Source organism: Phyllostomus discolor, chromosome 1, assembly GCF_004126475.2.
Source record: "Phyllostomus discolor isolate MPI-MPIP mPhyDis1 chromosome 1, mPhyDis1.pri.v3, whole genome shotgun sequence".
Taxonomy (NCBI): domain Eukaryota; kingdom Metazoa; phylum Chordata; class Mammalia; order Chiroptera; family Phyllostomidae; genus Phyllostomus; species Phyllostomus discolor.
Window position 1 is genome coordinate 66,827,435 of NC_040903.2, and position 27,184 is coordinate 66,854,618.

Sequence of the window (27,184 nt, forward strand, 5' to 3'; positions counted from 1 at the left end):
GAAAATAATTCTTTTTAACTAAAGTATTGGGCTCAAAAGAGTTGAAATAATAGGAACTTAACAAGGGTAGTCAAGGCTAAACCAGATAAGAAGGAACCAGACTGTGAGGGCCTGTCCAGCAAGCCAAAAATTTTAAACTTTAACTTGAGTGGAAGTGGGCAGCCTGGGTAGTTTGAAACAAGGGAGTGACATGTTAGATTAGAACAATATTTGTCAAAATGTGGACTCTGGAAGAGCACCCGCAACAATATTGGAGAAATTGTTAGAAATTAAAATTTTTCTACTCCAGCCCAGACCTACTAAATCAGAAAGTCTGTGTGTGGAGCCCGGTAGCCTGTTTAACATACACTCCAGGAGATTGTGACAGATCTCAAAATTTGAGAACCACTGGAATCAAGTTTAGAAAGAACGCCCAGACAGTCAGAGGCAGGGAGCCTGGGTAGGATGCTGCCACAAAATTCCAGGAAATGTAATGTTGTGGATCCACTGATTCACTCAACAAATAGTCCCAGATCACCTCCAGCGTATCAGATACTGTTCTAGACACTGAAGACACAGCAGTGCGCAAAGCAGAGACAAACCCATGTGGTAATGAGTGCATGTCCTAGTGGAACTAATAATACCTGTCATTTATGCATAATAGTTCCAGATGCTATCATAAACGATCTGTATTTATTAGTTCACCCTCAGAATAACTCCATCAGATAGATACAATTTTTGTCTTCACTTTACAGATAAGGTAACTGCAGTTAAGTAACTAGCACAAAGTTATATTGCTAATACTAGAACCCAAGTTCAAATCTAAGGTCATGCCTCAGACTCCATGCTAGTAGCCGCTATGGTATACTGCTTCCACGGTGTCATAGTGGCACTGGTGGTGGTGGTAGTGGTGGTAAAAGATACTCATCCAATATGTATTGCTTTAGCACCAACTGTGTGCTAGGCATTGTTTTGGGAGTTTTGTTAATAACATTTCTGTCTTTATGGAATTACATTCTAGCAGAAAAGAAACAAAACAATAAAATTAGAAAAATAAGCAATTTAAATAGTATATCAGCTGACAAGTGCTGTAGAAAACAAACAAACAAACAAACACAGTTTGTTTGTTATCTCAACACAGTAAGGAGAACAGAGAGCATGATGAAGAGTGAAATGGAGAAATAGGGAGGGGCAAGTTGAGATATTAAAGAAGACTTGAAGATGAGGAACTCAGCCAAAGAGATAACAGGAGGAAGACCACTCCAGGCAGAGGGAGCAGCTACAAATAAGGGCCCAGTGTGGGAACTACTCCAAGCACAACCAGGAGGCCAGTGTGGCTAGAGAGGAGTGATCCAGGGCTACAGAGCGAGGAAGGTGTGCCAATCTTGTAGGGCTTTGATGGCCTTGTTGAGACTCTGTTTTTTAGTCTAAGATGGAGAGCCATTGCAGGATTGTGAGCAGAAGAGAAGGTTGACTTACATTTTAAACAAATCTCACTGATTGTTGTATTGAGAATAGACAGTCTATGGGGATTGAGAGAGACATGTTGAGGGCTATTGTAATAACCAGAGGGGATAAAATGATGGTGGCTTGGACTTGGGTGGCAGCAGTAAAGCCAACAGGTTTTGCTGAAGGATGGATGTGGAGGGTTAAGAGAAAGTGTGAACTCCGGGAGCCATCTATTGAAAGGGGAAGATTGTGTTAAGAGCAGATGCGGGGGCGGAGGCTCTGGAGGGTATTGTTTTGGACAACCAAGCGGATGGATATTGGTAATACAAGTCTAGAGTCCAGAGAGAGATCTGAAAATCTGAGGAAATAAATTTGAAAGATGTTAAGTGAACAGGTTATTTCAAATATAAAAATGAAGGTAATATCAGAAAAAACAAAGCCGTAGATGTCTTTTATTATAGGTGTACTAATTGTCAGGCATTATTCAGGATCCTGTAGATCGATTCAATTAATCCCAACAAAATGAGAAAGGAGGTAAGACAAACCAGAAGTATTTACTATCAGGGATCCGAATCGCCAGTAGTCTCTGTTCTCTAATCCACTGTTTCAAGGAATTCTGTCCAGGTTTTAAGATGCAGCCAAAAAACACCTATGCCTCTCCAACTCTTCTTAGGGATGAGACATTTCAAGAGTCCCTCCCACTTTGGGACCGACTTGAATTCCTCCTCCCCTAACGCCAAAGCCCCGTCCAATCCTCGCGCTTGCGTACCCAGACTAGTTTGTGGGGGGCGGGGCTTGAATGAGTAGGGCGCTACAGCAGGTTGCTAGGAGACAGAAGGGTTTCCAAAGCCACGACTGTAGGACTCTCGCTGCCCAGCCCTCTGATCCCGAGTGGGGAACAAAAGCACCTCTGCGCTCTCCTGTGAGCTCCAGGCGGGGTGACCCATCCTCTCCAGGTCGGCTAAACGCGGATAACCACGAAGAGCTGGACCAGGGGTGGGTGGATGCGTTGCTGAGGGAACTGTCCTTAACTGCCCCGCTCCTGAGCACACAAGGTACAGCCCCTAAGCCCAGGCTCCGCCCCTTTCACGTATGTGCTCCTAATTGGTTCAGAGACTCGTCCTGCTCGCTGCTGTGTTGGCGTTACCTTCCCCGTCCTTAATGAGGATCTTTATTTGGTCTCCTGAGTTTCGGATTCCGATACTCCAGTAGTTTCCCAGCCACCCCTCGGCCCCTTGGGCTTTAGGGGCCGCGATTCTGGGGCTTCCTCCGAGAGTTCCTGCCGCGGGCCAATCACTGGATCCCCAGGTTTTTTTTTTTAACTGTATTTTTATTGTTTACAGTATTGCAGTTGTCCCCATTTTTTCTGCCTTTGTCTACCTCCACCCAGCCTTCGCTCCCCCTTCCCTCAGGCTATATCACCACACTGTTGTCTCTGTCTATGGGTGATGCATCTGTGATCGCATGTGGAATCTAAGGGACAAAATTGACTAACGAACAAAATAGAAACAGAGGCATGGACACATGGAACAAGCTGGCAGCTGGCAGAGGGGAGGGATGACTGGATGAAAGGTGAAAGGATTAGCTGAAGAATATACATGGATCCCCAGTTTGTAGAATACCTCTTCAATGTCAGCCTTTCCTAGGCAGATTTTTTTAAATCCCCACCTGAAGATGTTTTTCCATTGCATTCAGAGAGAGAGGAACATTGATGTGAGAGAAAAACATTGATTGGTTGCCTCCTCTTTGGGCCTCCATCAGGGATGGAACTTAAAAGATAGGGATGTGCCCTGGCTGGAATTGAACCCGTGACCTTTTGGTTTTCGGGATGACGCTACAACCAACTGAAAACACTGACCAGGGCCAGGCAGATTTTATCTTACACACATAACTGGTGATTTCTGGCAAAAAAAAAAAAAAAAAGTGAAGCACCGGAGAAGGCAAGTTAATCATTTGTGTGGGTGTGTGGGCAGGAATGGAGTGGCTTTGTGCTGACAAATGCAGGTTAGCACACCTGTACCGTGAACCACAAAGGCCTATTTTGTGAACCAATTTTGTTTTTCAGCTGAACACCCAAAAACTCTGGGAAGGGAAGTGTGAGGACTTTAGAGACTGTCCAATGAGACTTTTTCACAGTTCATGAAACTGAGGTCCAGGGATGTTGCTTGACTTGGCTGAGGTTACATGCTAGTTAACAGACCCTGTGCCATATCCTGCTGTGTCTAGGAACAGAAAAAAATATAAAATGTGGAAAGAAATGGAAGATTAGGGATACTAATGCTCTTGAAGTTTTAATACCACTAAAAGTAAAAGTGCTTTTCAGAGCAAAAAACAGGTGAAAAGGGGTTTTGCAGAGAAGGGAGTTTGAGGTGACTGGTGACATCAAAGTCTTCTGTTAGATTAAATAAGAGCCTTTGATTGTCATGAATTTGATGTTGGTACCCATGTAAATCCTAATACTGTTTAATTAAATTTGATTTTCAAAAACTGGAAAGTCAGGCATTGCCATTTCCTGTTTCTGCAGGTACAATAGTATCATAGAGATCAAATATATTTTATATCAAATATTTTTTGCAAAGACTGTCAGCAGAGAAACCGTTAAATTTCAAAGTGCTGAATATTACTAGCAAAATTAGTACTGCCACTGGATTTTCCAGAATCAATGAAACATTTAATCAAGAAGTTGTAAGTTGATCTTTGAAGTTTCATTCTGTGTTTTAGTAAGTAGAAAGTTATGAGAGACAAAAAAAAGAGAAAGAAATTTCTTTCTTTCTTTTTGCACCACAACTATAGTACTACAGTATAGTTACAGTAGCCACTAGGGTTCCTGTTGTGATGAAATGTGTTCATGATTCCTTTAGCTATTTGGGGAAAACAAAGTTTTAAGATGCCTGATATGTCTACAAGAGGTATATTTCTCTTGAGAAAAATGGCATTTTTTCTCAAACTGTGGTTGAATGCCCTAGTCATTCAACTAAATGCAGCATATTTACTGCTCTACTAGTAAATATAGCTTTTTCTCCACATCTAATGAGTTGCCAGATCCTTTCAACTCTTCATGATATATCTTGTGTTTGTTTTTCTGTTTCCAATCTGCCCCCCCCCCCTTATTTGCTCTTGTCTGGACATGTCCATGATTTTACAATTGATCTCTTCACGTGTACTTTCTGAGTTTGAGCTTTTGAGAAACAATTTGAGATTACACATCCATGCGAATTGCTTGCTCCCAAGGCACAAAAGATTTAGGGAGTACCAGATGGTTAATGACAATGAAATATAAGAGTGGCTTAGGAAGGTGTGTATTCTTGATTATCCACTGAAAATAGAGATCCCTTTGCCCTTTTAGGTGGCCTGCAAGTAGACACATATGTTTTACATCATGCTGTTAGTCTGTAACTCACCTATACCCACTCTCTCCAGCCTTGGCTTTTATTTAAGTTTTATTTTTTTTTCTAAAGATTTTATTTATTTTTAGAGATGGGAAAGGAGGGAGAAAGAGAGAGAGAGAAACATCAATGCGTGGTTGCCTCTTGAGTGGCCCCCACTGGGGACCTGGCCCGCAGCCCAGGCATGTGCCCTGACTGGGAATCGAACCTGCAACCCTTTGGTTCACAGCCCGCGCCCAATCCACTGAGCTATGCCACCAGAGCAAGTTTTATTTTTCAATTACAGTTTATATTCAATAATTTTTACTAGTTTCAGGTATATAGCTGTCCCCCCAACACTTCCGGTACCCACTTGGAACCATACACAGTTATTACAATATAATTTACTATATTCCCTATGTGTACTTCACATCCTCATGACTATTTTGTAATCACCAATTTGTACTACTTCTCAATCCTTTCATCTTTTTTTACTCAGTCCCCCAATCTTCCTCCCCTCTGGCAACCATTAGTCTGTTTGAAACAGAAAAGTCTGTGTTCGTGCTGCCTGTCACTGCTAGAACCAATAAGTAGAGACAAGGATTGAATCTTTATGGGCGCTTCATTTAGATGCCAGTGATCGGAGAAGATGGTGGGTCATGTACCTAAAAACCATCTTAATATCTCATCTCAAGCCAACATTTTTATAAAGAGAAGAAAGGTTAGAGACTTTCAGCCAAGATGGAGGCACAGGTAGACACACTGTACCTCCTCACACAACCAAAAGGACAATAACAATTTAAAAACAAAAGACAACCAGAACTGACAGAAAATCGAACTTTATGGAAGTCCAACAACCAATAAGTTAAAGAAGACACACTCATCCAGACGAGTAAAAGGGGCGGAGTCAGGTAGCAGGGTGGAGAGGACTGGCGGAAGGCAGCAGTAGGTGGACTGGAGCTCTCAAGGCTGCAGCTGGCTGGTGAGGTGGTGGCTGGTGGAATGGGTGGTTCCACATTTGAGTGCAGATAAACCAGGAAAAACTGGGGAGCGGGACAGACTGCACAACTCAGGGCCCCAGCGCTGGGAAGTAAGCCTCAAATCACTGATTGAAAACACCTGTGGGGGTTGAGGTGGCAGTGGGAGAAACTCCCAGCCTCACAGGAAAGTTTGTTGGAGACATCAACAGGGTCCTAGAATGTACACAAATCCACCCATCCAGGAATCAGCACCAGAAGGGCCCAATTTGCTTGTGGGAAGTGGGGGAAGTGACTGAAATATGGCAGAGAGCAGAGCAAGCGCCATTGTTCCCTCTCAGACCCCACCCCACATATAGTGTCACAATGCAGCAATGTGGGTTGCCCCACCCTGGTGAACACCTAAGGCCCTGCCCCCTTATATGTAACAGGCTTGTCACGACAAAAACAAATGGCCCAAATGAAAGATCAAAGCTCTAGAGAAAATACAACTAAGTGACAAAGAGGTAGCTAACCTATCAGATGCACAGTTCAAAACACTGGTGATCAGGATGCTCACAGAATTGGTTGAATTTGGTCACAAATTAGATGAAAAAATGAAGGCTACACTAAGTGAAATAAAGGAAAATGTACAGGGAACCAATAGTGATGGGAAGGGAACTGGGACTCAAATCAATGGAGTGGACCAGAAGGAAGAAAGATACATCCAATAAGAAGAGAACAAAGAAACAAGAATTTAAAAAAAAAAAAAAAAACGAGGAAAAGCTTAGGAACCTCCAGGACATCTTTAAACATTCCAACATCCAAATTATAGGGGTACCAGAAGGAGAAGAGGAAGAGCAATAAGTGGGAAAGTTATTTGAACAAATAATAAAGGAGAACTTCCCCAATCTAGCAAAGCAAATAGACTTCCAGGAAGTCCAGGAAGCTCAGAGTCTCCCAAAGAAATTGGACCCAAGGAGGAACACACTGAGGCACATCATAATCACATTAGCCAAGATTAAAGACGAGGAGAGAATCTTAAAGGCAGCAAGACAAAAGGAAAGAGTTATCTACAAAAGAGTGCCCATAAGGCTGTCAGCTGATTTCTCAAAAGAGACCTTATGGGCAAGGAGGGGCTGGAAAGAAGTATTCCAAGTCATGAGAGGCAAGGACCTAAATCCAAGATTGCTCTATCCAGTAAAGCTTTCATTTAGAATGGAAGGGCAGATAAAGTGCTTCTCAGATAAGGTCAAGTTAAAGGAGTTCGTCATCACCAAGTCCTTATTATATGGAATGTTAAAGGGATTTATCTAAGAAAAAGAAGAAAAAAATGTATACAGCAAAATGACAGCAAACTCACAACTATTATCAACCACACCTAAAACAAAAACAAAAGCAAATTAAGCAAACAACTAGAACAGGAACAGAACCACAGAATTCGAGATCACATGGAGGGTTAGCAACAGGGGAGTGGGAGGAGAGAGGGGGAAAAGGTACAGGGAAAAAGTAGCATAGATGGTAGGTAGAAAATGAGGGTAAGAATAGTATGGGAAAAGTAGAAGCTAAAGAATGTATAAGTATGACACATGGACATGAACTAAAGGAGGGGAATGTGGGTGGGAGGAGGTGTGCAGGGTGGAGGGGAGTGAAGGGGGAAATGGGACAACTATAATGGTATAATCAATAAAATATATTTAAAAAGAAAAGAAAAAAGTTAGGTAAGGGTTTGGAAAAAATGTTTAATCAGATAAGAGAGTCTGGCATGATTTTTCTAGTATTTCATTATATGCTTTTCAATAGTTGTTTATCTGCGTAAAGTATGTTCCCTCCCTGGAACACAGTGGCATGCAGACTCCCTGGGGCACAAAGGTGGAACTTTTTGTCCACCTCCTAGAGTTGCACAGATCCTTGTAGTTTTGGAATAATAGCTTTCCATATGCATTTATTACTTAAGCCTATCAGCTTTAACTACAGCTAAAATTTTTAACTCGTGCGTTCCTCTAGTATCTTCTCTGTATCTATGAATCTGTTTCTATTTTGTTTATTTTGCTATTTAGATCTCACATATAAGTGAAGAGTTATTTCACTTAGCATAATATCCTCCAGACTTTACTTTTATTTTTTTAAGATCTTATTTATTGGTCTTTAAAGAGAGGGGAGGGGTGAGAGAAAGAGAGGGAGACAAACAGTGATATAAGAGAAAAACATTGATCGGTTCCTCTTGTATGCACCCTGATATGGACTAAACCTGCAACTCAGGCCTGTGACCTGACCTGCCATCAAACTGTCAACCTTTCACTTTGTGGGATGTCAGGGCCAGCTATTACTTTTAAATGCAGCTATTTATAACTCTTAGAAATTACAGCATAAATGTAAACAGTTGTACTATAGATGCACACAAGATTTAGATACACAAATAAGACTTGCCTTATTTGTGGTATAGGCTGAAAAGATATTTGTGCCTCTTAAGGTTGCTCCTTAGAAATTAATCTTTGGGCCTCTGCTTTTAAATATATACAATCTTCATAGGCAATCATTCTACACTTTGCTAAAAGATGGAAATTTCTCAAACACAGTTCTTACTGACACTCTTCATTCTTCATGGAATAATAAATTCTATGTCCTAAAATGCAAGGTCCTATACAAGTTGATCTAAATCTAATATTTCAATAATCTTCCACAAATCCTTTTTGGAACAAGACAAGATATACATACATCAATGAACAAGTAATTTCTCAACCTTTCTTTGCAAAGGCCTCCTTCCTATATGTAGAACATTGTAAGCTCTCTTCTATTTCTGCAACTCTTTTTTTCTCATAATGCCCTCTACCAATACCCACTCATATTTTTATGTCTTTGCTTTAAAAATTAGGTTGAGCCCTGGCTGGGTGACTGAGTTGGTTGGAGTGTTGTCCCATACACCAAAAGGTTGCAGGTGTGATGCCCAGTCAGGGCATGTGTAGGAGGCAACCGACTGATGTTACCCTCCCCGCCTCCCTCCCTTCCTTCCTCCCTCCCTCTTTAAAATCAATAAACATATCCTCGGGTGAGGATTTAAAAAGAAGGAACTAGGTTCAAACTCACCTTTTCCTTCAAGTATTTTTTTACTGTCCCAACCCATCATATAACTCTCATTGTGGTTCAAATCTCTATACTGATTGTCACCTTTGTTCTTTGTCTCTCCTTCCTATCACTCCCCAAGTTTTAAAAAGTACCTCATTACTGTGTCCAAGAATTACTCAGCCATTGGAAGTTTTTTTAAAGATTTTATTTATTTTTAGAGAGGGGAGAGAGGAGGCAGAAAGAGAGGGAGAGAAACACTGATGTGTGAGAGAAACATGGGTTGGTTGCCTCCTGCACGACCCCAACCAGGGCCCAAAACCCAGTCATGCACCCTGACCAGGAATCGAACCTGAGGCCTTTCTGTTTGTGGGATGACACCCAACCCACTGAGTAACAACAATCATGGCTGGGAGTTTTTATTATTATTTTTTTATTCAGATGGCCAGACCTTTGAACTTTAATGGCACATTACTCAGTCTTCACTGAAAAATTGTCCCTTACATCACTTGCATTAAGGTCATAATCATCTCAAATCATAGAGGGACAGCAAAGCAGCTAGGCATCACCCTTTTATTTCCCTGCCCTCCATCATCCCAGAACTTTCTCCTTAGAATGTAGCCATGATAGGTCTCAGAGGGGTGTTTTTTGCATCGGTTTCACTGTTGCCATCAATCTGAATAGCCACCATATTGAAAATGTTAATAACAGGCTTAGATTGCTGAAAGGAGCCATACTCAGATACCACTTGGGTAGATCAAACAAGATTTATCTAAATAAGCACAAGGAAGTTGGCCCAGTTAGAGTACATAATAGAGAAACTGCTTGATAATATTAGATGTATGAGATTATAGCACCATCATATGCGGTTTTCCTGTGGACACATGGCAAGTCTGAGTGGGCAAGGGTCCCATCAGATCTCATAAGTTTCAGAGTTGCACCATGTACTGTGCAAAGGTGCATGTAGTTCTGAACATCTTATCTATCATTCTCAATTTCATCAGTTATCCTAGCTTGTGCCAAACACATTCATAAGTTAATTCCCATGAGCTATAACAAAAGTTGTCTGTCGATATGGCTTTGGGAATGTGAAATCTGCCAAACCTTTACAGCTGACCCAAGGCCCATCCTGTGTAAGATTTATGGTCCTGGAGCAATGTCTGTCTGCACTTTTTCCTGTGTCACCCAGGGTTTGTTACCTAGTAGTGTCATGTATATTTTTATATGATTTATATAATCAAACAGGTAATACGTTGTATACATTTTGCATCTATAATGCCTAACTTACCATGCTGCATTTACGAATGTTATTTCAAAACCCTGGCTGGGTAGCTCGGTTGGTTAGAACATCGTCCCAATACAACCAAGTTTGCAGGTTTGTTCCTGGTTGGGCTCATACAAGAAGCAACCAATGAATGCATAAATAAGTGGAACAACAAAATGATGTTTCTCTCTCTCCCTTCCTCTCTCTCTCTCAAAAAAAATAAAATAAGTACCTTTTAAAAAATAAAAATGTCATTTTATCAAGCATTTGTTGAACAGTTACTGAGTTTCAGGCACTCTAGTAAATGTTGGAAATACAAATAGGCTATGACTGCACCTGTGGCCTGGAAGATTGAGCATTTTAGCAAATCAGACTGTAGCAGCCATGACACTGCACTTCTCAGCACTCCCTACAAGAGAGAACCTGCTGCTCCCTGCAGTGACCTGACTACCCCCTTGCCTTTGGGATGTAATGCAGCATTTGAGCTGAGGTCAAGCTCTCTTCCGGTAGCTCCTGGTCAGTGATTGGAAATGGTGGTGGGACTAGGCCTGACCATCTTTTCCTAAAGCAAGAGTCCTCCATAGGAATTCTTTGTGCTGCATTTCCCCATCGGCTGAACCAACATTTTCTTAGGGCTGTCCCAATGTCTGAAGCTCTTCCCACCCAATTCTACTTCCTTTTCTTTTTCCATTCACAAGTATCAGGGTGCATCTTGAATGTAAAAGCTTTTCCTGCAGACTCCTGCTCCTTTCCTTATGTTTCATAAACTGTACCCCTGATAAATTTCTTTTCAGAGTACCTGAACTGATAACACACAGACACACAAAATAATTACAGCTATCCCCCTTTAACTAGAGTTTTGCTTTCTGTGTTTTCAGCTACCCACAGTCAACCATGGTCTGGAAATAGGAGATGGAAAATTCCAGAACAAACCATAAGTTTTCAATTGCATGCTATCTGACTAGCATCATAAAATCTCATGATGACCCATGACTGGTATGGCTCAGTTGGCTGAGTATTGTCCTGCAAAGTGAAACTTAACAGGTTCAATTCCTGGTCAGGGCACAGGCCTGGGTTGTAGGCCGAGTCCCCTGTTGGGGCACCTATGAGAGGCAACTAACCTATGTTTCTCTCTCACATCAATGTTTCTCTCCCTCTCCTTCTCCCTCCCTTCCTTTCTCTCTAAAAATAAGTAATAAATAAAATCTTTTTAAAAATCACATAATAAAATCTCTCACTCACCTGCTCCACCCTACCCAGTATGCAAATCATCTCTTTGACTAATGTCACCACACTGTAGATGCTCCCTCCCCCTTAGTCACCTGGTAGCCACATGGGTTATTAGCAGTAATCAGAGAGAGAGAGAGGTCACACTTATGTAACTTTGATCACAGTATATTGTTATAATTGTTCTATTTTATTATTAGTTATTATCCATTTCTCACTAGGCCTAATTTATAAATTAAACATTATCATAGGTATGTATGTATAGGAAAAAGCATAGTATGTATAGGGTTTGGTATGTCCAGTTTTCAGCCATCCGCCGGGAGTCTGGGAAGCCTCCCCCATGGATTAGGGGGGACAACTATATAAAAACTATGATAACTATTTTTTTCTGGTGTTGCTCACAAATGCATCATATTTATTTATTCTTTTGTACTTTTTGAGACCCTCTTCACCCATTACATAAAAATGTAGCATTTTAATATGTATAGTTGACATGATTTTTTGTTTGAAAATGACAAAAGGTTACTCAGGCACTTTAGGAAAGTGCTTTTTGAATGAATATGAATAAAGCAAAAATGACTTGGGTATGACAAAATTAAGATTATACCACTATTTTTAAGAGTCTCGTGCTCTGCCAACTGAGCTAGCTGGGTGCCTTATACCACTATGTCTAGAAAATGTGCTTCATCTGTAAAAGAAACATAAGTAATAGAGCTACTGAATTCATATAAAAACATGACTAGTTTTTGAAAATGTATTTAACAGTGAATTAGCACCTTTTCCCCTTTCACATTTTTAGTGCCTTTTTCCCTATGGAATGCATATTTATATAGTCATGTATATTAATGGGTTGTTGGGCTGTAGCACACGTCCAGCCCACTTGCCCGTCTTATCTACCTAGCATGGTGTGCAGTGATGAAACCATGAACCTCCCACCCAAATGAATAGAATTGAAGGACAAGGGTTTCATTGAAATACGGTTTATCTATTGTTTTGTCAGGTATTCCAAATTGTACATAAACTTATACAATGACATAACAATGTATTGCTTTAAAATGCAACATGAACCTGAACCTAAATTAATAAATAAAGATCAAATTTTTGAAAAATGTCAAATATTACCAATACCTTAATTTTGTTTGGTCTAGTCAATATATATGTTGGTATGCACATTGCAAAAAATGCAAAAAAATGCAAAACAATACTAAAAATATATCCACTTAGGTAAGAACTATGTGACCCAGGTAACTTCGTTTCAGTTCATTTAAATTGTTTGGAGCTAAGTCCAAACAACTTTAGAATCTTCAATAAGTAATGTAATAAAAATCTAGATGAAGTAGGAGGAAACATAAGACCAATTAACTTTTATTAAGTTTATTGGGGTGACATTAGTTAATAAATTATACAGATTCAAGTATACAGTTCTATAATACATCATCTATATATCGCATTTTACATTCACCACCCAAAGTCAAGTTTCCTTTGGTCACCATTTATCTCCCTTTACCCTCTTCTTTCTCTCCCTGGCCCCCTTTCCCTCTGGCAGTTACCATACCATTGTCTGTGGGACTCTCAACTCTGTTAATTATCTTTAAATACTAATTTTGTTTATTCTTAAAGAAACTTTCACATTATTGCTGTTATGTCATCTATTAATTTTGTTTTAATATCTTTCAGAATTAATCAGTAATAAGACCTTTGCAGCCATGGCGAGTTCTGACGTGAAACCAAAATCAATAAGTCGTGCCAAAAAATGGTCAGAAGAGATAGAAAATCTGTACAGATTTCAACAAGCAGGATATCGGGATGAAATTGAATATAAGCAAGTGAAACAAGTATCTATGGTAAGTTTTATGCCTCTGTAAACCTGAGCTCAAAATGAGTTCGTTATGTGGTAAAAGCATGAAAACAAAACAAAGAACTGAAAGGGAGAATAACTGAAAGGGAATTCTTCTTCAACTCTCTCATTTTATTGAACAGGAGACCAAGCTCGGAAGAGTCACTTTGAGGCAGATCGGGGAAAGAGGTGCTTCCGCAGCATGCAAATAGCTGATTTTCTAGCTTTTATTGAACAACTGTGCTCTGCTAAACACCAGTTTCTTTTCCATTCTGACCATGAGTTGTAAAGGGGTTAAATTCTGTTTGTTATGGCTATTACAGGTGACAAAAAAACCACAAAAACATTAGAGGACAACCCCTGACACCGGTTGTGCTTCCCAGGCTTTCCTGAGAGATTAAAGATGTGACTTCGCTGTACAAAGACTAGATCAGAATGCAGACACGGCACCAGTTCATAGTGGGCTTTGTAAATAGTTCATTGACCAAATACTAGGAGACAGGGTTTTTAAGAATATTATAGAATGTGATATGTAGTATTCATAAATATGTTTTCATGCTCAGATTTAGGTTACAACAAAATTTATTATTAACTTATTTATTTAGTATTTACTCTCCATTTTTTAAAAAGTCCTTACCTGGGGACATCCTTATTGATTTTTTGAGAGAAAGGAAGAGAGGGAAAAAGAGAGGGAGAAAAGAGAAATATGGATGTGTGAGAGAAACATCGATTGGTTGCCTCTCGTAGGCGTCCCTAAGTAGGAACTAAATCTACAACCTAGGCTTGTGCCATGACCAGGAACCGAAATGTGACCTTTTGGTTTGTGGGACTGTTACAGAACACAACAAGGGGGGGCCTGGGATGATATACTATTATTGAAAGAGGGCCCCGGGTCCGTTATGTCCGCCACCAGAGGAAAGACATCAATACCAGAGATTCGTGAAAAGGAAAGGAAACGTTTATTTAATGCTATACAAACTTAAAGTAGTGACCTAATGTCTTCACCAAAATCCCAAAGTCCCTTAAAACACCCACAAACACACAGTCCTTCCTTCCTTCCCCCTTTGCCCAGTCCATAGTACTGTATCTCAGGGAAGGAAATAGAAGTCCATGGCTTAGGTAGTCCTCTGGTTCTTCCCAGTTAGTACTCCCTCTCGACTGGGAGACCTCCCTGGGTTCCCGGCACCCTCAGCTGAGTCACCGGGATCTCTGCTAAAACCAGGTGGTGGTTCCCCCTTCTAAAGCTGTGGGGGTCCCCACTCTGCCAGGCCACATGGTTCTCCTTCTCCTCTCAATGGCCGCCAAGTCTGGGTTTTAAATCCCCACGGCCAATCTTCCTCTGCAGCCTCATTTCCGACTCCTCCCACACTTGGCTTCACATGCCAGAACTCGTATCCTTCCAGCTTTACTGGGCTGCCATCTTGAATCTGGGCAGGTGTGGCCCCATGTCCTGGAGCCAATCCTCTCTGAGCTCCCACGCAGGGGCTGTAATGCAGGGGACCCGCCCCCAGTTACATCTAGATGGGGAAGTTACTTCTGGGTGGGGAAGTTACTTCTATTCCCCTGTCTTAGAGCTGATCACAGCTACTTAACATATCTATGCAACCAGCCAAAGGCTATAGATATGTTAAATGACCACACCAGAGCTTAGCTGCAAGACTTTTGCTATGCTAAACAGCTCTCAATGGCCCTGCTCCATTTGTCCCTTCCCCCAACCCACACCCTGGGGTGGGGTATGGAGACATCCCAAAATCTCCTGAACACCTTAAGTTCTGGACCCCATTTCAAATGCCTATTTGGGGGCCCCCCTCTTGGCTGTACCCTGTAACAGGACGATGCTACAACCAACTGAGCCACGCTGACCAGGGCTATCCTCCATTTTTTTGAGACTAACTCCCATGTGGATTTTTCAGATCTCTATATTCTTTTCCTTCAATCTACTCTTTGATCTCTACTTAGTATGGATGGAATGGGAAAGCATTATGCCAAGTGAAATAAGCCAAGTGGTGAAAGACAAATACTATATGACCTCACCTATAAGTGCAACCTAATCAGCAAATCACACAAATGAGCAAAGTAGAACCAGAGACTTGGAGATAAAGAACAAACTGACAGTGACCAGGGGGAAGTGGGGGAGGGATAACAGGGAAAGGAAGGGGAGGGGTGAACAAAGGAATGCAAATAGAGGACTCATGGGCACAGACACTGAGGGGATGACTGTGGGAGTGGGGGTGACAGGGTAGGGGAGAGCAATGGGGAAAAAGATGGAACAACTGTAACTGAACAACAATAAAAAAAAATAGATAGGAAAAGGAATTGGAGGCATTTCAGAGCTAAAATGTAATAGACTCTTTAATTTAATGGACATTAATTTGACACACATTAGGAGGGCTGGTGAGGAATGAAGTTATAAATATAGATCAAATGAAGATTTGATGACTATGATTTTCATGTATAGTCATCCCTCTGCGTCCCAGGGGTTGGTTTCAGGACCCCTCAGGATACCAAAACTCATGGATGCTCAAGTCCCTATATAAAATGGTATTCGCATATGCCTATATTTTCTGATAGGCTACAGCAGCATCTACCTATATATCACTTTACCTGAGTGGATTCAGTGCAGTGCTTGGCATATGGCAAATTCAAGTTTTGCTTTTTGGAACTTTTTGAGATTTTTTTTCCAAATATTTTCAATGAGTGGCTGGTTGAATCTGCAGATCCAAAGCCGGCAGATACAGAGAGCCAGCGGTGCCCGTCTTCTGACATCTAACATTCTCCTCTGTCCCTGTGACCAAAAGATGTTCTTCATTATTGTTGCATCTATGGCTTTTAAACACATGCAACACAAGCATGAACATTTTGATTCTGTTCAAAAATAGGCTTCATACCCTGCCTTAAGATTGGGATGCCCCTAAAAGGTATAGAAGATCCAGGATCACAATGATAATGTGATCATGCAGGCACAGTTGCACCTGTACCTCCACAGCCAATACTGTTATAAATGAGGTAAAATCAGGTCTAAGAGGAAAATAAGGACATCCTTAAAGTGGAGCCCCAAAAAGCACCTAAGAAGGGTGTGTGTGTGTGTGTGAGAGAGAGAGAGAGGGAGAGAGAGAGAGACAAAGACAGACAGAGACAGAGAGAGGCAGAGAGAGAAGAAAGAAACAACAACCTATTCACTCTATGACTTGCCAGCTCTGGAGAGGTTCTGCATTTTGCCTCAGTAGTGTATGTTTATTAGGCACCTACCATGTGCAAATTTCTGTGCCAAGCACTTTTGGAAATAAAAATATAAGCACATGCCTTACCTCAAGAAATTTAGCAGGGCAGTGGGACGAGTACAGGATCTGCAATCAGTTTGTCCAAGGGTTGCACCCTGGCTCTCCCCCTGGCTAGCGGGGTGATCCCAAACAACGTTCTTTGATTTCACTGAGCCCGATTGCAAAATAGTTATGACGGTGCCTCCGTGAGACTGTTGTCACAGCAACGAAATGGAAGCATGGGTTTCAGGTGCCTGACATGTAGTGCTCAGTGATCATTTGTTGAGTGAATGAACAGAAAGTGTTTAATGAATAATAATTTTTATTATTCCTATATCTTGAAGAAGATTGGGAATGACAAGAACAAGAAAACCTTACACAAGCCAAATGATAGGCCTTAAAAAAAGAAGCACAGGAATTCAGAGGAAGATCAGTATCACTTCCTTTGGGGATCATCCTTGGAAAAGGCTTCATGCCCCTGGAGGCATTTGCAGTGGGCCTTAAAGGATGGAGAGGGCGGGGCTGAAGGCTTGCCTTGAGTGGCACATGCCAGCAGTCTGAAGGGTGGGAGTGCAGTTCTCTGTCCTGACCTGAGGCACTCACCCTCATGGGCAATAATAGTGTCGCTGCTCTCCCTGCCTCAAGGGAATTGGACCTAGCCACTCATGCCTATATTCTCTCAGGAGTGAAGGTTTCCTAGATTGAATGGGAGTGATTAAATGAAAAGCCAAGAAGAAAAAAATTATGAAATAGCGAAGATGTTGATGAGTGCAGAACCAAGTAGCTGTTTGGAGGCTGTGTCCCATGGGAGGTGGCTGTGTGTGTCCTGTGGAAGCGGCAGCGTACGTACTGTCTCCTCACTGCATGACATGCTGCTCAGGACCCTAGCAGATGGAAAGGAACCTGCTACTGGCCCCAGGAGGAAGAGAACTGTGAGGGTGCCTTGAGAACACCTTCCTTTCTCTGCGGAGAGCAATGGGAGCTTCCAAAGGCAGGCTTGATCTAAGTGACAGAATTTATGACTTTTCTTATACTGTATATGTCAGGGAGCCTGCCACGGTTTATCAGATATGCCGCCACCTACTTCTGCTGCTTTCTAAATAAATGAGACAATAGAAGAAAATGAAAACACGCTGTTGGAAATAAAGGATATGTGTTCCTTCATATTAATATTCCCCTTGAAAATTACGATTTATAAGAGGGGACTATGACAAGTGAAGCTGCCTGTACAGATGGTGTTGAAGGACAGGATTTGGTTTTCCTAGACCGTCAAACCTAAATAACAGGGTTTTGACAATGACAGTACATCTCACAAAGTCCAGGAAAAAAAAATATCCAAGAAACACATTGGCCTGATTAAGAGGCCATAACATGAGTCTGAGAGGAATAGGAGAAAAGTGTCCAAACTAGATCAGGCCAAACAATAAAGTAAGCCAACCAATAAGACGTATGAGAAAGAATTATGGTGGGAGGTAAGAAAAAGGTGGCTGAGGACTATATCATGACCTCGAATTTCTATCAAAAGTTGAGTGTCAAGGTAAACGTGAAATGCAGGTGTGAGGAAACGCCTGTGGCCCATAGATACAGCGAGTCGGGCTGCTTCCTTCAGTCACTCCTGCACCCCAACAGGCGGCTGCAGGTGCTTTCAGAACCCCTTCTGGGCTTCACACTAATTCCTTCTGGGATATTGCTTTTCAAAGTTAGGAAGTAAAAACATTTGAAATCATCTGTAAACATAAGAATAAAGGTTAGACTATTTTAAAAATAAAGTTTAGAGCATTGTAAACAGAAGAATAAAGTTTAGAGTATCTTGGCCACTGAGTAAAAATTTAAATCTAAAAATTGGAATCTAGAGAAAAGCACCAAATTATTTGTTTTGCTGTAAAAGGATGCAACTTACAGTGATGTGTTTTGGGGGGGGGTGTAATACTCTCTAAGAGCTCGAGTATTTTAATGTTATACTTTAACTTTTTGATGTGAGTTATACCTTTAACTATTTGATAGCAAAATATTATATAAAATAAAACCACATGACAATGTTTGTGTTTTGGTTTTTGACATGTAGGTAGATCGCTGGCCAGAGACAGGATACGTGAAGAAACTCCAGAGAAGGGACAACACCTTCTACTACTACAACAAACAGAGGGAATGCGAGGACAAGGAAGTCCACAAAGTGAAAATTTATGCTTACTAGGCCTTTGTTCTTTGTGTTGTCATTACCTTTAAGATTCCATTGCCATTTCTACATCATGTAAATGTCATTTTACAAAATAATTCAAGGTGCAGACTTCAATGGAATGTTCTGAAACACAGAAGCCATGAAACTTGGTATCTATTAACCATTCTGTTCTATTCAAAAATGTAACAGCAGAAGCATTAAAGCTGCACCTGTCTTGGTCCTGTTCTTTTGATGATTTTAACTGTGGTAAAATACCATCATGCGCAGGGAAGAGCCCCACTGGAAACCTTTCCCCCATCAGGAAGGTTGTGAATAGGCTATCGCTCTACCCGCACATCCCTCAGCCGTCACCCACCGCTTTACAAGCCTGTCACTTTGCACTGTTAGGTCTGCATTTTGCAGCCTGAGGGCTTCTCTTGCCCTTAGGAGTCCTTTGCCTCTTGCTGAGTAGACCCAAATTCCCAAGTTATCATGCCCCTCTGGGAGCAGCCTTCAGCCACTGATCGACCAAAGGGGAGAAGGTAGATAAATGCCCAGCAACCTGGCACCTGGGGGGAATCCGTCCCAGGTGTATGTTTACACCTACATGCAGTTTCCCCAGCAGAACTAAGCTTCAGTCACCTGCAGCTGTATCTGACCTGGCAACATCAACCATCGGTTGCCTCCCTTCCCTGCCAGTGCCCCCATGCCTGCCAGGGGTTCTTACTCTCCTGACTCACCGCCTTATACTCAACATCTTATCCCAGGGTCGGCTCCTGGGCCCCCCACCTGGACAACTCATGCTCCAGTGCTGCCGCGAATTGCTGCAAAAGCAGCTTAAGTGCTAATGCGTGGGGAAGGCAATAATTAACCTGTAAGACGTGAAGGGTCTCCCCAAACTAGTGACTCCTGAGTAATTTCAGATTAAATGGTTAAAATATATCCTTTTTACTTAATTCTTTTGTCACTGATTTTTTTTTATTTGTTGCCATGTACAAGTTATGACCTTTCATAGATTTTTTTTGTAGAGGGGACTCATATCCATTGATTTATTCAGCTTTGGCTCCAGAACTATGGCCACATGAAGATTAGTTTTCCCAATTCAAAGTTGTCCTCCTTCAGCACTTTTTCTCTTTGAACAAACAAATCAGTAGGAGAAGATAAATAAGTTGGCAAGCCTCTCTTGCACCTTCTCCAATGTTGCTTGGGATCATCTCCAAAGACATTCACATCCTTACCCTAGGAACCTGTGGATGTGGTACCTTAACATGGCAAAACAAACATGCAGACGTAATTAAGTTAAAGAACCTGAGAGGGGAAGACTGTCCTGGAGTATCTGGGCGGGGCCAATATAATCACTTCCATTGGTGATGGAACCAGAGGTCTGAGGGATGCAAGGAAGGAGCCAAGTGCCAAAGAATGCATCAAGCCTCCAGAAGCTGGAAAAGGCAAGAAAATGGACTTTTTCCTAGATCACAAGAAGGAAGACAGCCCTAACAATACCTTATTTTGCAGGTTTCTGGCCTCAGGAACTGAGAGAGAATAAATTCATACTGTTTCACAGTGTTCCGTTTGTGGCAGTGTGTTACAGCAGCAGTAGGAAGCATACACAGATGGAGCAGACAACCGTCTATAGTCTTGGAATCGACAAGGAGCTTGCATCATCGTCCAGCATTTTTGACCCTGGAACACAATTGATTACAGATAAAGAAGTGGTACATATATACAATGGAATGTTACTCAGACGTAAAGAAGGATGAAATCTTGTCATTTGTGACAGCATGGATGGACCTAGAGGGTATCATGCTATGTGAAATAAGTTCAACAGAAAAAGGCAAATACCACATGATTTCACTTCTATGTGGAATCTAGTAAACAACATAAATACACGAGCAAAACAGAAGTAAACTCATAGATGGAATAATTTGATGGTTGCCAGATGGAAGTGGGATTGGGGGGAAGTAATGAAAAAGGTGAAGGGATTAAAAAGTACACATTGCCTGTTTTAAAAGTAGTCACAGGGATGTAAAGTACAGCATAGGGAATATAGTCAATAGTATTTTAATAAATCTGTATGGTGTCAGGGGGGTACTAGACTGTTCAGGGTGACCACTTTATAAGTTATATAAATTTCTAAGCATTATGTTGTACACCTGAAACTAATGTAATATTGTATGTCAACTGTAATTGTAAGGTTAAAAAAAAGAAGTGAGCATCAAGTCATGAAAAGACATGGAGGGAACATAGATGCATATTACTAAGTGAAAGAAGCCACAGAGAAACTATACAGTCAGTAAAAGAGTCAGTGGTTGCCAGGAGCTGGGGAGGATGGAAGGAAAAAGAGGCAGGGTATAGAGGATTTTTTTTAAGGCAGTGACACCACTCTGTATGGAGCTGTAATGGTGGGTACATGTTATTATACGTTTGTCATAACCCATTGAATGTGCGACACCAAGAGTGACCCCTAATATAAACTATGAATTTTGGGTGACAATGATGTGTCAATATAGGCTCGCTGATTGTAAGACTGAGCACCACTGTGTTGAGAGATACTGATGGTGGGAGGAGCTGTGCCTGTGTGGGGGCAGGGCGTGTATGCACACTCTGTACCTTCTGCTCAATGTCGTTATAACATAAAACTGCTCTAAAAATAGTCAGCTAAGAAAACCGTGTACCTAAAACGAAAGAAACGGGCAAGTGCTCGCTAACTGTGCACTCGTCCAAGGTGAATGGTTTTCAGACCTGGTTGCACATTGAAATAGCACAAGGAACTTTCAGTGTTAACGCTGATGCCTGAGCCCCCATTGCATTCCAGTTCAACTAAAATCTCTGGGAATGGGACACAAGCATTGGTTTTCATTTTTCAAAAGCCGGAGTGAAGACTCCCCAGGTGATTTTACCATGTGATCAAGGTTGAAAACTATTGCCCTAGATTCTTGCTTTCTATATAGTTCAGGCCCAACATTCAAGCGTCTCCTGACTGCCAGTGTCAAGCCTGGATCCCAGACAAGCACTTAGCACGCAGGGGTAGTTTCAGGTGCAACTGTAGAGAAGCTTCTGTGACATGTGAGGCTGTGCAATCCATGTTGAGCAACATTTCATTGCCAGAAGGACAAATCAAAGCGGGGCTCACCAGGGCACCAAAGTAACAACATATTCACTCTTTGAGACCAGGCCAGTCAGAGGGAACACTTGGAACCCTTAAACACTGTGGCTTTGCCCAGGCCAGTAAGCTCAGTTCTCAACAGATTTTTCTTCTTAAAATTTCTTTTGCAGGTATTTATTGTATATATTTTATAAAGTACATAATTTTCAGTACAGTAGTATGTGCATATAGTTTACAAAATAATATATACTTTTATATATGAGGAATAGTGCTCAGAAATTTTTTAATGAGTTTATGATAAGAAATTGTGGAGGCAACTGGTACTAAAACATATTACTCATGATATAGAAACCACACCCACTTACCCCATTTCCCATCATTTGATACATCCTCAATATGATGTTTTTTAAATAAATGAATGCAGCTGACTTATCATTTATTGAGCACATATATTCTCTAGGCATTAACTAAGCTCTTATAATATATTTTCTTCTTTAATAATTTTTTAATTTTAAAAGTACAGTTGACATACAATATTATATTAGCTTCAGATGTATAACAAAGTAATTAGAAATTTATATAACATGTGAAGTGATCACCCTAATAAGTCTAGTACCCATCTGACACCAGACACGGTTACTACAATATTATTGACTCTATTCCCTATGTTGTTCTTCACATCTCCGTGACTGTCTTTATAACTGGCAATTTGCACATCTTAACTCCTCCCCCTTTCCCACTCATCCCCACCAGCCCCCCTCCCACCTGGCAACCATCAAAACGTTCTCTGTATCTATAATTTTATTTCTATTTTGTCTGCTCATTTATTAAACTTTTTAGATTCCACATGTAAGTGAAATCAAGTGGTACTTGTCTTTCTCTAACACATTTTTGTTGAATGAGAAAAATGATCACCCCCTCTGCACAGATCCTCCTCCCTGTTTCACCCAGTGCTCTGTCTGGTACCCCATGGCAGCCCCCCTCAGCTCGCAGTGGAGTGCCTGACTGTATGGCAGGAGAGGGGCTATGAGCTCTTCACCATCTGGCTCCCTAAAAATGCTCTCAGCAAATAGAGCTATTGTAAGAAGCTCCCATCCACCCCCTGAGTGGGTCAGGTGCCATTAGTGCCCACTTCCAGCATGCTCTGTGACCGTTGGGCCCCCTTGTCAGGGGACAGAATTTAGAGCTAGGAGAAGATACCAGGTTCAGGCTGGTGACTTTAGGAGCCCCTACCTAACTCTACCAAGAGCAGAAACATATCATACACTCCCCAGATCTGGGAATTTCTTCTGGCTCTACTCCTACTCTTTGCTTTGCATTGTTTCCCTCTCCCTTAGGTTTGATCCCACATTCTTCATCTCACTCTGATGACTTTTTGGACTGTGGGTCTGGCTCTTTTACTCAGAGTATCTTTTTTCCCTTCACAATATTGCTTTTCAGAGTGCCCCATGGTTCCATGCACTGCAGCCTGAGAGCTGAGACAGTCCCAAACCCTGAACATTACCAGGTTCTCTGATACCATGATGGAGCCTAGGCCTTACCTGTCCAGGGGGAAGAAGGGGGTCTAGACCCTAAGCCCATGGCATGTGAGGTCATGCTGCTAAAGAAAGGGGAAACACTGGTAGACCCTGTCATGGCTAATTTTATGGTCAGCTATGGGTGCCCAAGTATTTGGGCAAACTTTTTCTGGTGTGTCTGAGAAGATGTTTTTGGATGACATTAACATATAAAATGGTAGACTGAGTAAAGCAGATTGCCCTCCCTAATGTGGGTGAGCCTCATCCAATCACTTGGAGGCTTAAATAAAAAGGCTGCCCTCCTGTGAGGAAGAAGGAACCCTTCCACCTGACTTCTTGAGCTGGCACATCAGTGTCTTCCTTTATTCAGGATGGAACTAGACCTTCAGCTCTCCCAGCTTTGCCATCTGCACATTGTGGGACCTGTCAGCTGCCATAAAGGCCTGAGACAATTCCTTGTATCTCCTGTTGGTTCTTTTCTCTGGAGAACTCTAATACAGCCCTCCCAGGACCACAGCCCAGTTAAGAAGACAACAAAATAAACTCATGTTGAACTGAGTAAAGAGCTCTGCAGCACAAATGAAAAAAAAACACATGAATTTTATAGGCTGGAGAAATTAGGGTAAACTTTTTGGAAAGTTTTGAACATGAGCTGAATCTTGAAGTACAAAATCTGAGCAGATTAAAACTAGTCATAGATGCAGAACTTCCTAGGTCTTACCAAGTAAATCTTCAACTGGGCTGCATGGTCCCTTGGAGGGCAGGTAGCATGGTTCAGCCATCTTTGTGTCCAGTGCCCGACACAGTGCCTAATGTGGGTGGGCCTCATACACACAGTAAGTGCCCAGTAAATGTTTGTTGAATGAATCAAGGAAGGAAGACACTGACTTTGCTGCCACATTGAAAAATGCCACAGATAGCTTTAGACTGACAAAATATTTTGTAGCTAAATCAAACAGGGCCTATTAATCTACAGGAGAACATGCAACTAGGTTGAACAATAGCCATATCGGTGATACATATGCAAGACTGACAAAGAGAAACTTTTCTGAGTCAAAGGCTGTTCCAACAGTCACTCAGCTGTGGATGATACAAGTTGTAGATTACCACTGAGTTCCTAGAAGTGTCATTGCCTCCTTCTATCTCCAGCCTAAGTCTTCTGGAGCATTTCTGCATGTACTCTGTAGATAGTGCTGGCAACCACCTCACCTGGACCAGGTGTGCGTCTTTCACTTATAGTCTCTGCACATCCATACAACCTCAGCCCTACCCAAGGTCATTGCTGAACTCATAGCTGAGAGTGTGGCCCTTTCCTTGTACAGTAACTCTAGGTGTGCTGTCGAGCTCTAAGACAAGCTCTAAGTTGAGCTCTAAGATGACCTCATGAAATCACCTCAAAGCTTTATCAAGGGCACAAGAAAAATCCTAATGACAAACAGAAAGGATCTTTGAGAACCCAGGGAGTCTTCTTATTGTTTAGTTACAGAAGAACCTACTTATTATTATCTTAATTGAAAAGGAATAAAAAACAAGGTCAAGTTCTTTTGCTTTGGTATGAGTAGCTCTTTAAGGGCTTGTTAATACATCGTTTGAATGCTACCTCAAATATGTTTCCTCTTTCCCCTCAGAAACATTCAGTTGCTCAGGCCCTGAGTCTGGAGGTCAGTTTGAATTCTGTACTCTTCCTTGTTCCCCAAGTCCTGGAAGTGGGTATCTATCTCTCCAAGCTCCCCACAGTCTCCATCCCCACTACTGCCACCCCAGGCCAGGCTGTATCTCTTGCTTTCTGCACAATCACACTACTGGCCATGCTGGTTCTCCCAGCCTCCACTCCTTTCCCTTCCAGTCCATTGTCCTCACTGCAGCCAGAATGAGCTTTCCAAAGTACAATTCTGAAATTTGACCCATTTAAAACACTCTTCAGAAGACCCCATCATTCTTAAAATGAAGCTTAAGTGCCATCCAGATGTCTTGTGTGGTTCTTTGTGACCTTGTCCCTGTTTTTTGCCTTGGGTGTCTTTCTGAGAGCCTCTTACCCCAGATGATGCAAGGATTTCAGATTCTTATACCATCTGGCTTTCTCTCAGCAAACACCTTTCTCATTGGCTAGCTGCCACTCTTTCCATAAAGTCTGTTCTTTTCCAGGATAGGTCCCACTCTTGCTTCTCTGCTTCACCTGGAGTTACCTCAGAAAAGCCTTTCCTCATTTTCTCCAAATCATGTCGTCATGTTCCCCTGACATGTTGTCAGAGCATTTTTATTTCAGCATTTATCACACTCTTGTAAAAATCTGTTTTCTTATGTTCCCTGCCCCCTCCCCACCACACGTCTATGAGTTCGTGGAGGCAAAAACCTTCAGTGTTTGTCTGCCTGTATCTCTTGGCACTGTAGTTCTAGCATGGATGGGTGGATAGACAAATGAATGACGGGAATGCTAACAAAGAAGTAATAATATCACTAATGACTAACAAAATGTGGTTCTATTATAAAAACTTTGATAGGGCCCTATGTTATAAAGGTAGGGGATAATTTATTACTGGGACAAATCGGGTACATCAGAAAATGGAATCAAAGTAGATTCCAAAAGGGAAACATTGGATAACTGTCTTTTTTCATTTGAAAATGATACACACTTTTAAAAGAACATTTAGGAAATTATCCTGAGTAGAAAAATTTTAAATCGCCTATGGTTCCATGCCCAACACAAAATGTATTACAATTTTGGTACATATTTTTCCTGATCAAAGTGACTATGGCTAAAATTTGAGACTCACAAATTCTCATAGTAACCCACTGGGGTTCAGCACCTGGCTTCAGGTCACAGAACCGGCTTGACATTAGAGACAGGTTATGGGCCAGACGTCCTGGGTTCAAAGCCCTCACTATGCCCTTCCTGTTTGTTCTAAATGATAGCCAACTACACATTTTGTGTGGAGGAAATGTATTTTAATAATGCTTAATTAATGTTATTATGTCTTTTACAGAATGATTTTTAGCAGTTTACCAAATTTCCTTTTATTATTGCACATAATTAATGAAAACCCTCTGACAGAGCCATCCGGAGACCCATTGCTGACAGCTGCCCTTTGGCCTTATTGCCTTGCAGGTAATTGGCAGCTGGGGAGTGTCCTAGTATGAGACTTCTTGACCAGGCACAAATAAAACACACAAATGAAATCCACCCCACAGAGAATTTTGTGACTTGCTGTTCAAAGTGCTAGACGCACAGAGTTTCTCAAAATTGCCATTTCTGGCACAGGAAGTGATTTCTGAAGTGGTTCTCAGAGGGCATGAAAATCAACATGTTTTTAAATTCAGACAGGTGGCAACTAAATCTTGCCCTTCATTTCCACCTCTTGGAAAAAAAGTTTCCTTCCTTCTTACCTCCATCAAGGAAGGTAAGTATTGAACTCAGCAGTTTTACATACTGTGATATTATATATGTAGCAGGAATATTGCTAGAAATCAGTGGTTTTCTCATTTTTAAGACTTATAAATTTGGATTTCTGGGCCAATTTAATCCAGATTATGGGTGACTGTGAAGGTCAAATCCTTTTGTAACTTTGAATTTAAGCATATAAGCATGACTGATTCCTTTGTTTCTTTATCGTTATTAGCATATGAATAGTAACAAAGGGGTAGGGAGTGAGGAAAAAAGGGAGGGAAAAGGAAGAGAAGAGAAAGAGAAAGAGGAGGAGGAAGAGGAGATAGGAAAGGAGAACGAGAGGGAGAGATACAGAGAGGGAGACACACACACAGAATAGCAAGGTGGAACTTCAGAAGTTCCTAAAGTGCCTGAAGTTAAGGTATGAGCCAGTTGGCTGTTTGATGAGAACCTGAATGTCTCCAACTGCTTAAGTCAGGTGGAGGCAGAGAGACACCCATGGCCCTAAGGAGCACATAGACCTTTCATAACTCAAGCAAGGCTGGCTTTCCCAATTAGCCCTCAGTATGTGTAACTACTAGCAGAGAAAGAGGTGTTGAAATTTTTATATGACCCTAG

General features: G+C 41.6%; 1 protein-coding gene across 3 annotated transcripts; it reads left to right on the plus strand.

The window, feature by feature from the left end:
- The first annotated feature begins 2,267 nt into the window (after positions 1 to 2,267).
- On the plus strand, positions 2,268 to 18,793 carry MEIG1 (meiosis/spermiogenesis associated 1). 3 transcript variants are annotated; one of them, XM_028507775.2, is made up of 3 exons: positions 2,268 to 2,384; positions 12,981 to 13,147; positions 18,466 to 18,793. In XM_028507775.2, the coding sequence occupies exons 2-3, from the start codon at positions 13,010 to 13,012 to the stop codon at positions 18,592 to 18,594; spliced, it is 267 nt and encodes an 88-aa protein (XP_028363576.1). In that variant the 5' UTR covers positions 2,268 to 2,384; positions 12,981 to 13,009; the 3' UTR covers positions 18,595 to 18,793. The 3 variants fall into 3 exon arrangements, with proteins under 3 accessions (XP_028363576.1, XP_035879963.1, XP_035879958.1); XM_036024070.1 differs by having other exon boundaries at positions 2,279 to 2,361; XM_036024065.1 differs by lacking the exon at positions 2,268 to 2,384 and adding an exon at positions 2,531 to 2,736.
- The last annotated feature ends 8,391 nt before the right edge of the window (positions 18,794 to 27,184 follow it).

Excerpts from the sequence above, each read along its gene's own strand:
- MEIG1 (XM_028507775.2), top strand. The coding sequence starts at position 13,010 with ATGGCGAGTTCTGACGTGAAACCAAAATCAATAAGTCGTGCCAAAAAA. Across the intron at positions 13,148-18,465 it reads AAGTGAAACAAGTATCTATG|GTAGATCGCTGGCCAGAGAC; the intron begins GTAAGTTTTATG and ends TTTGACATGTAG.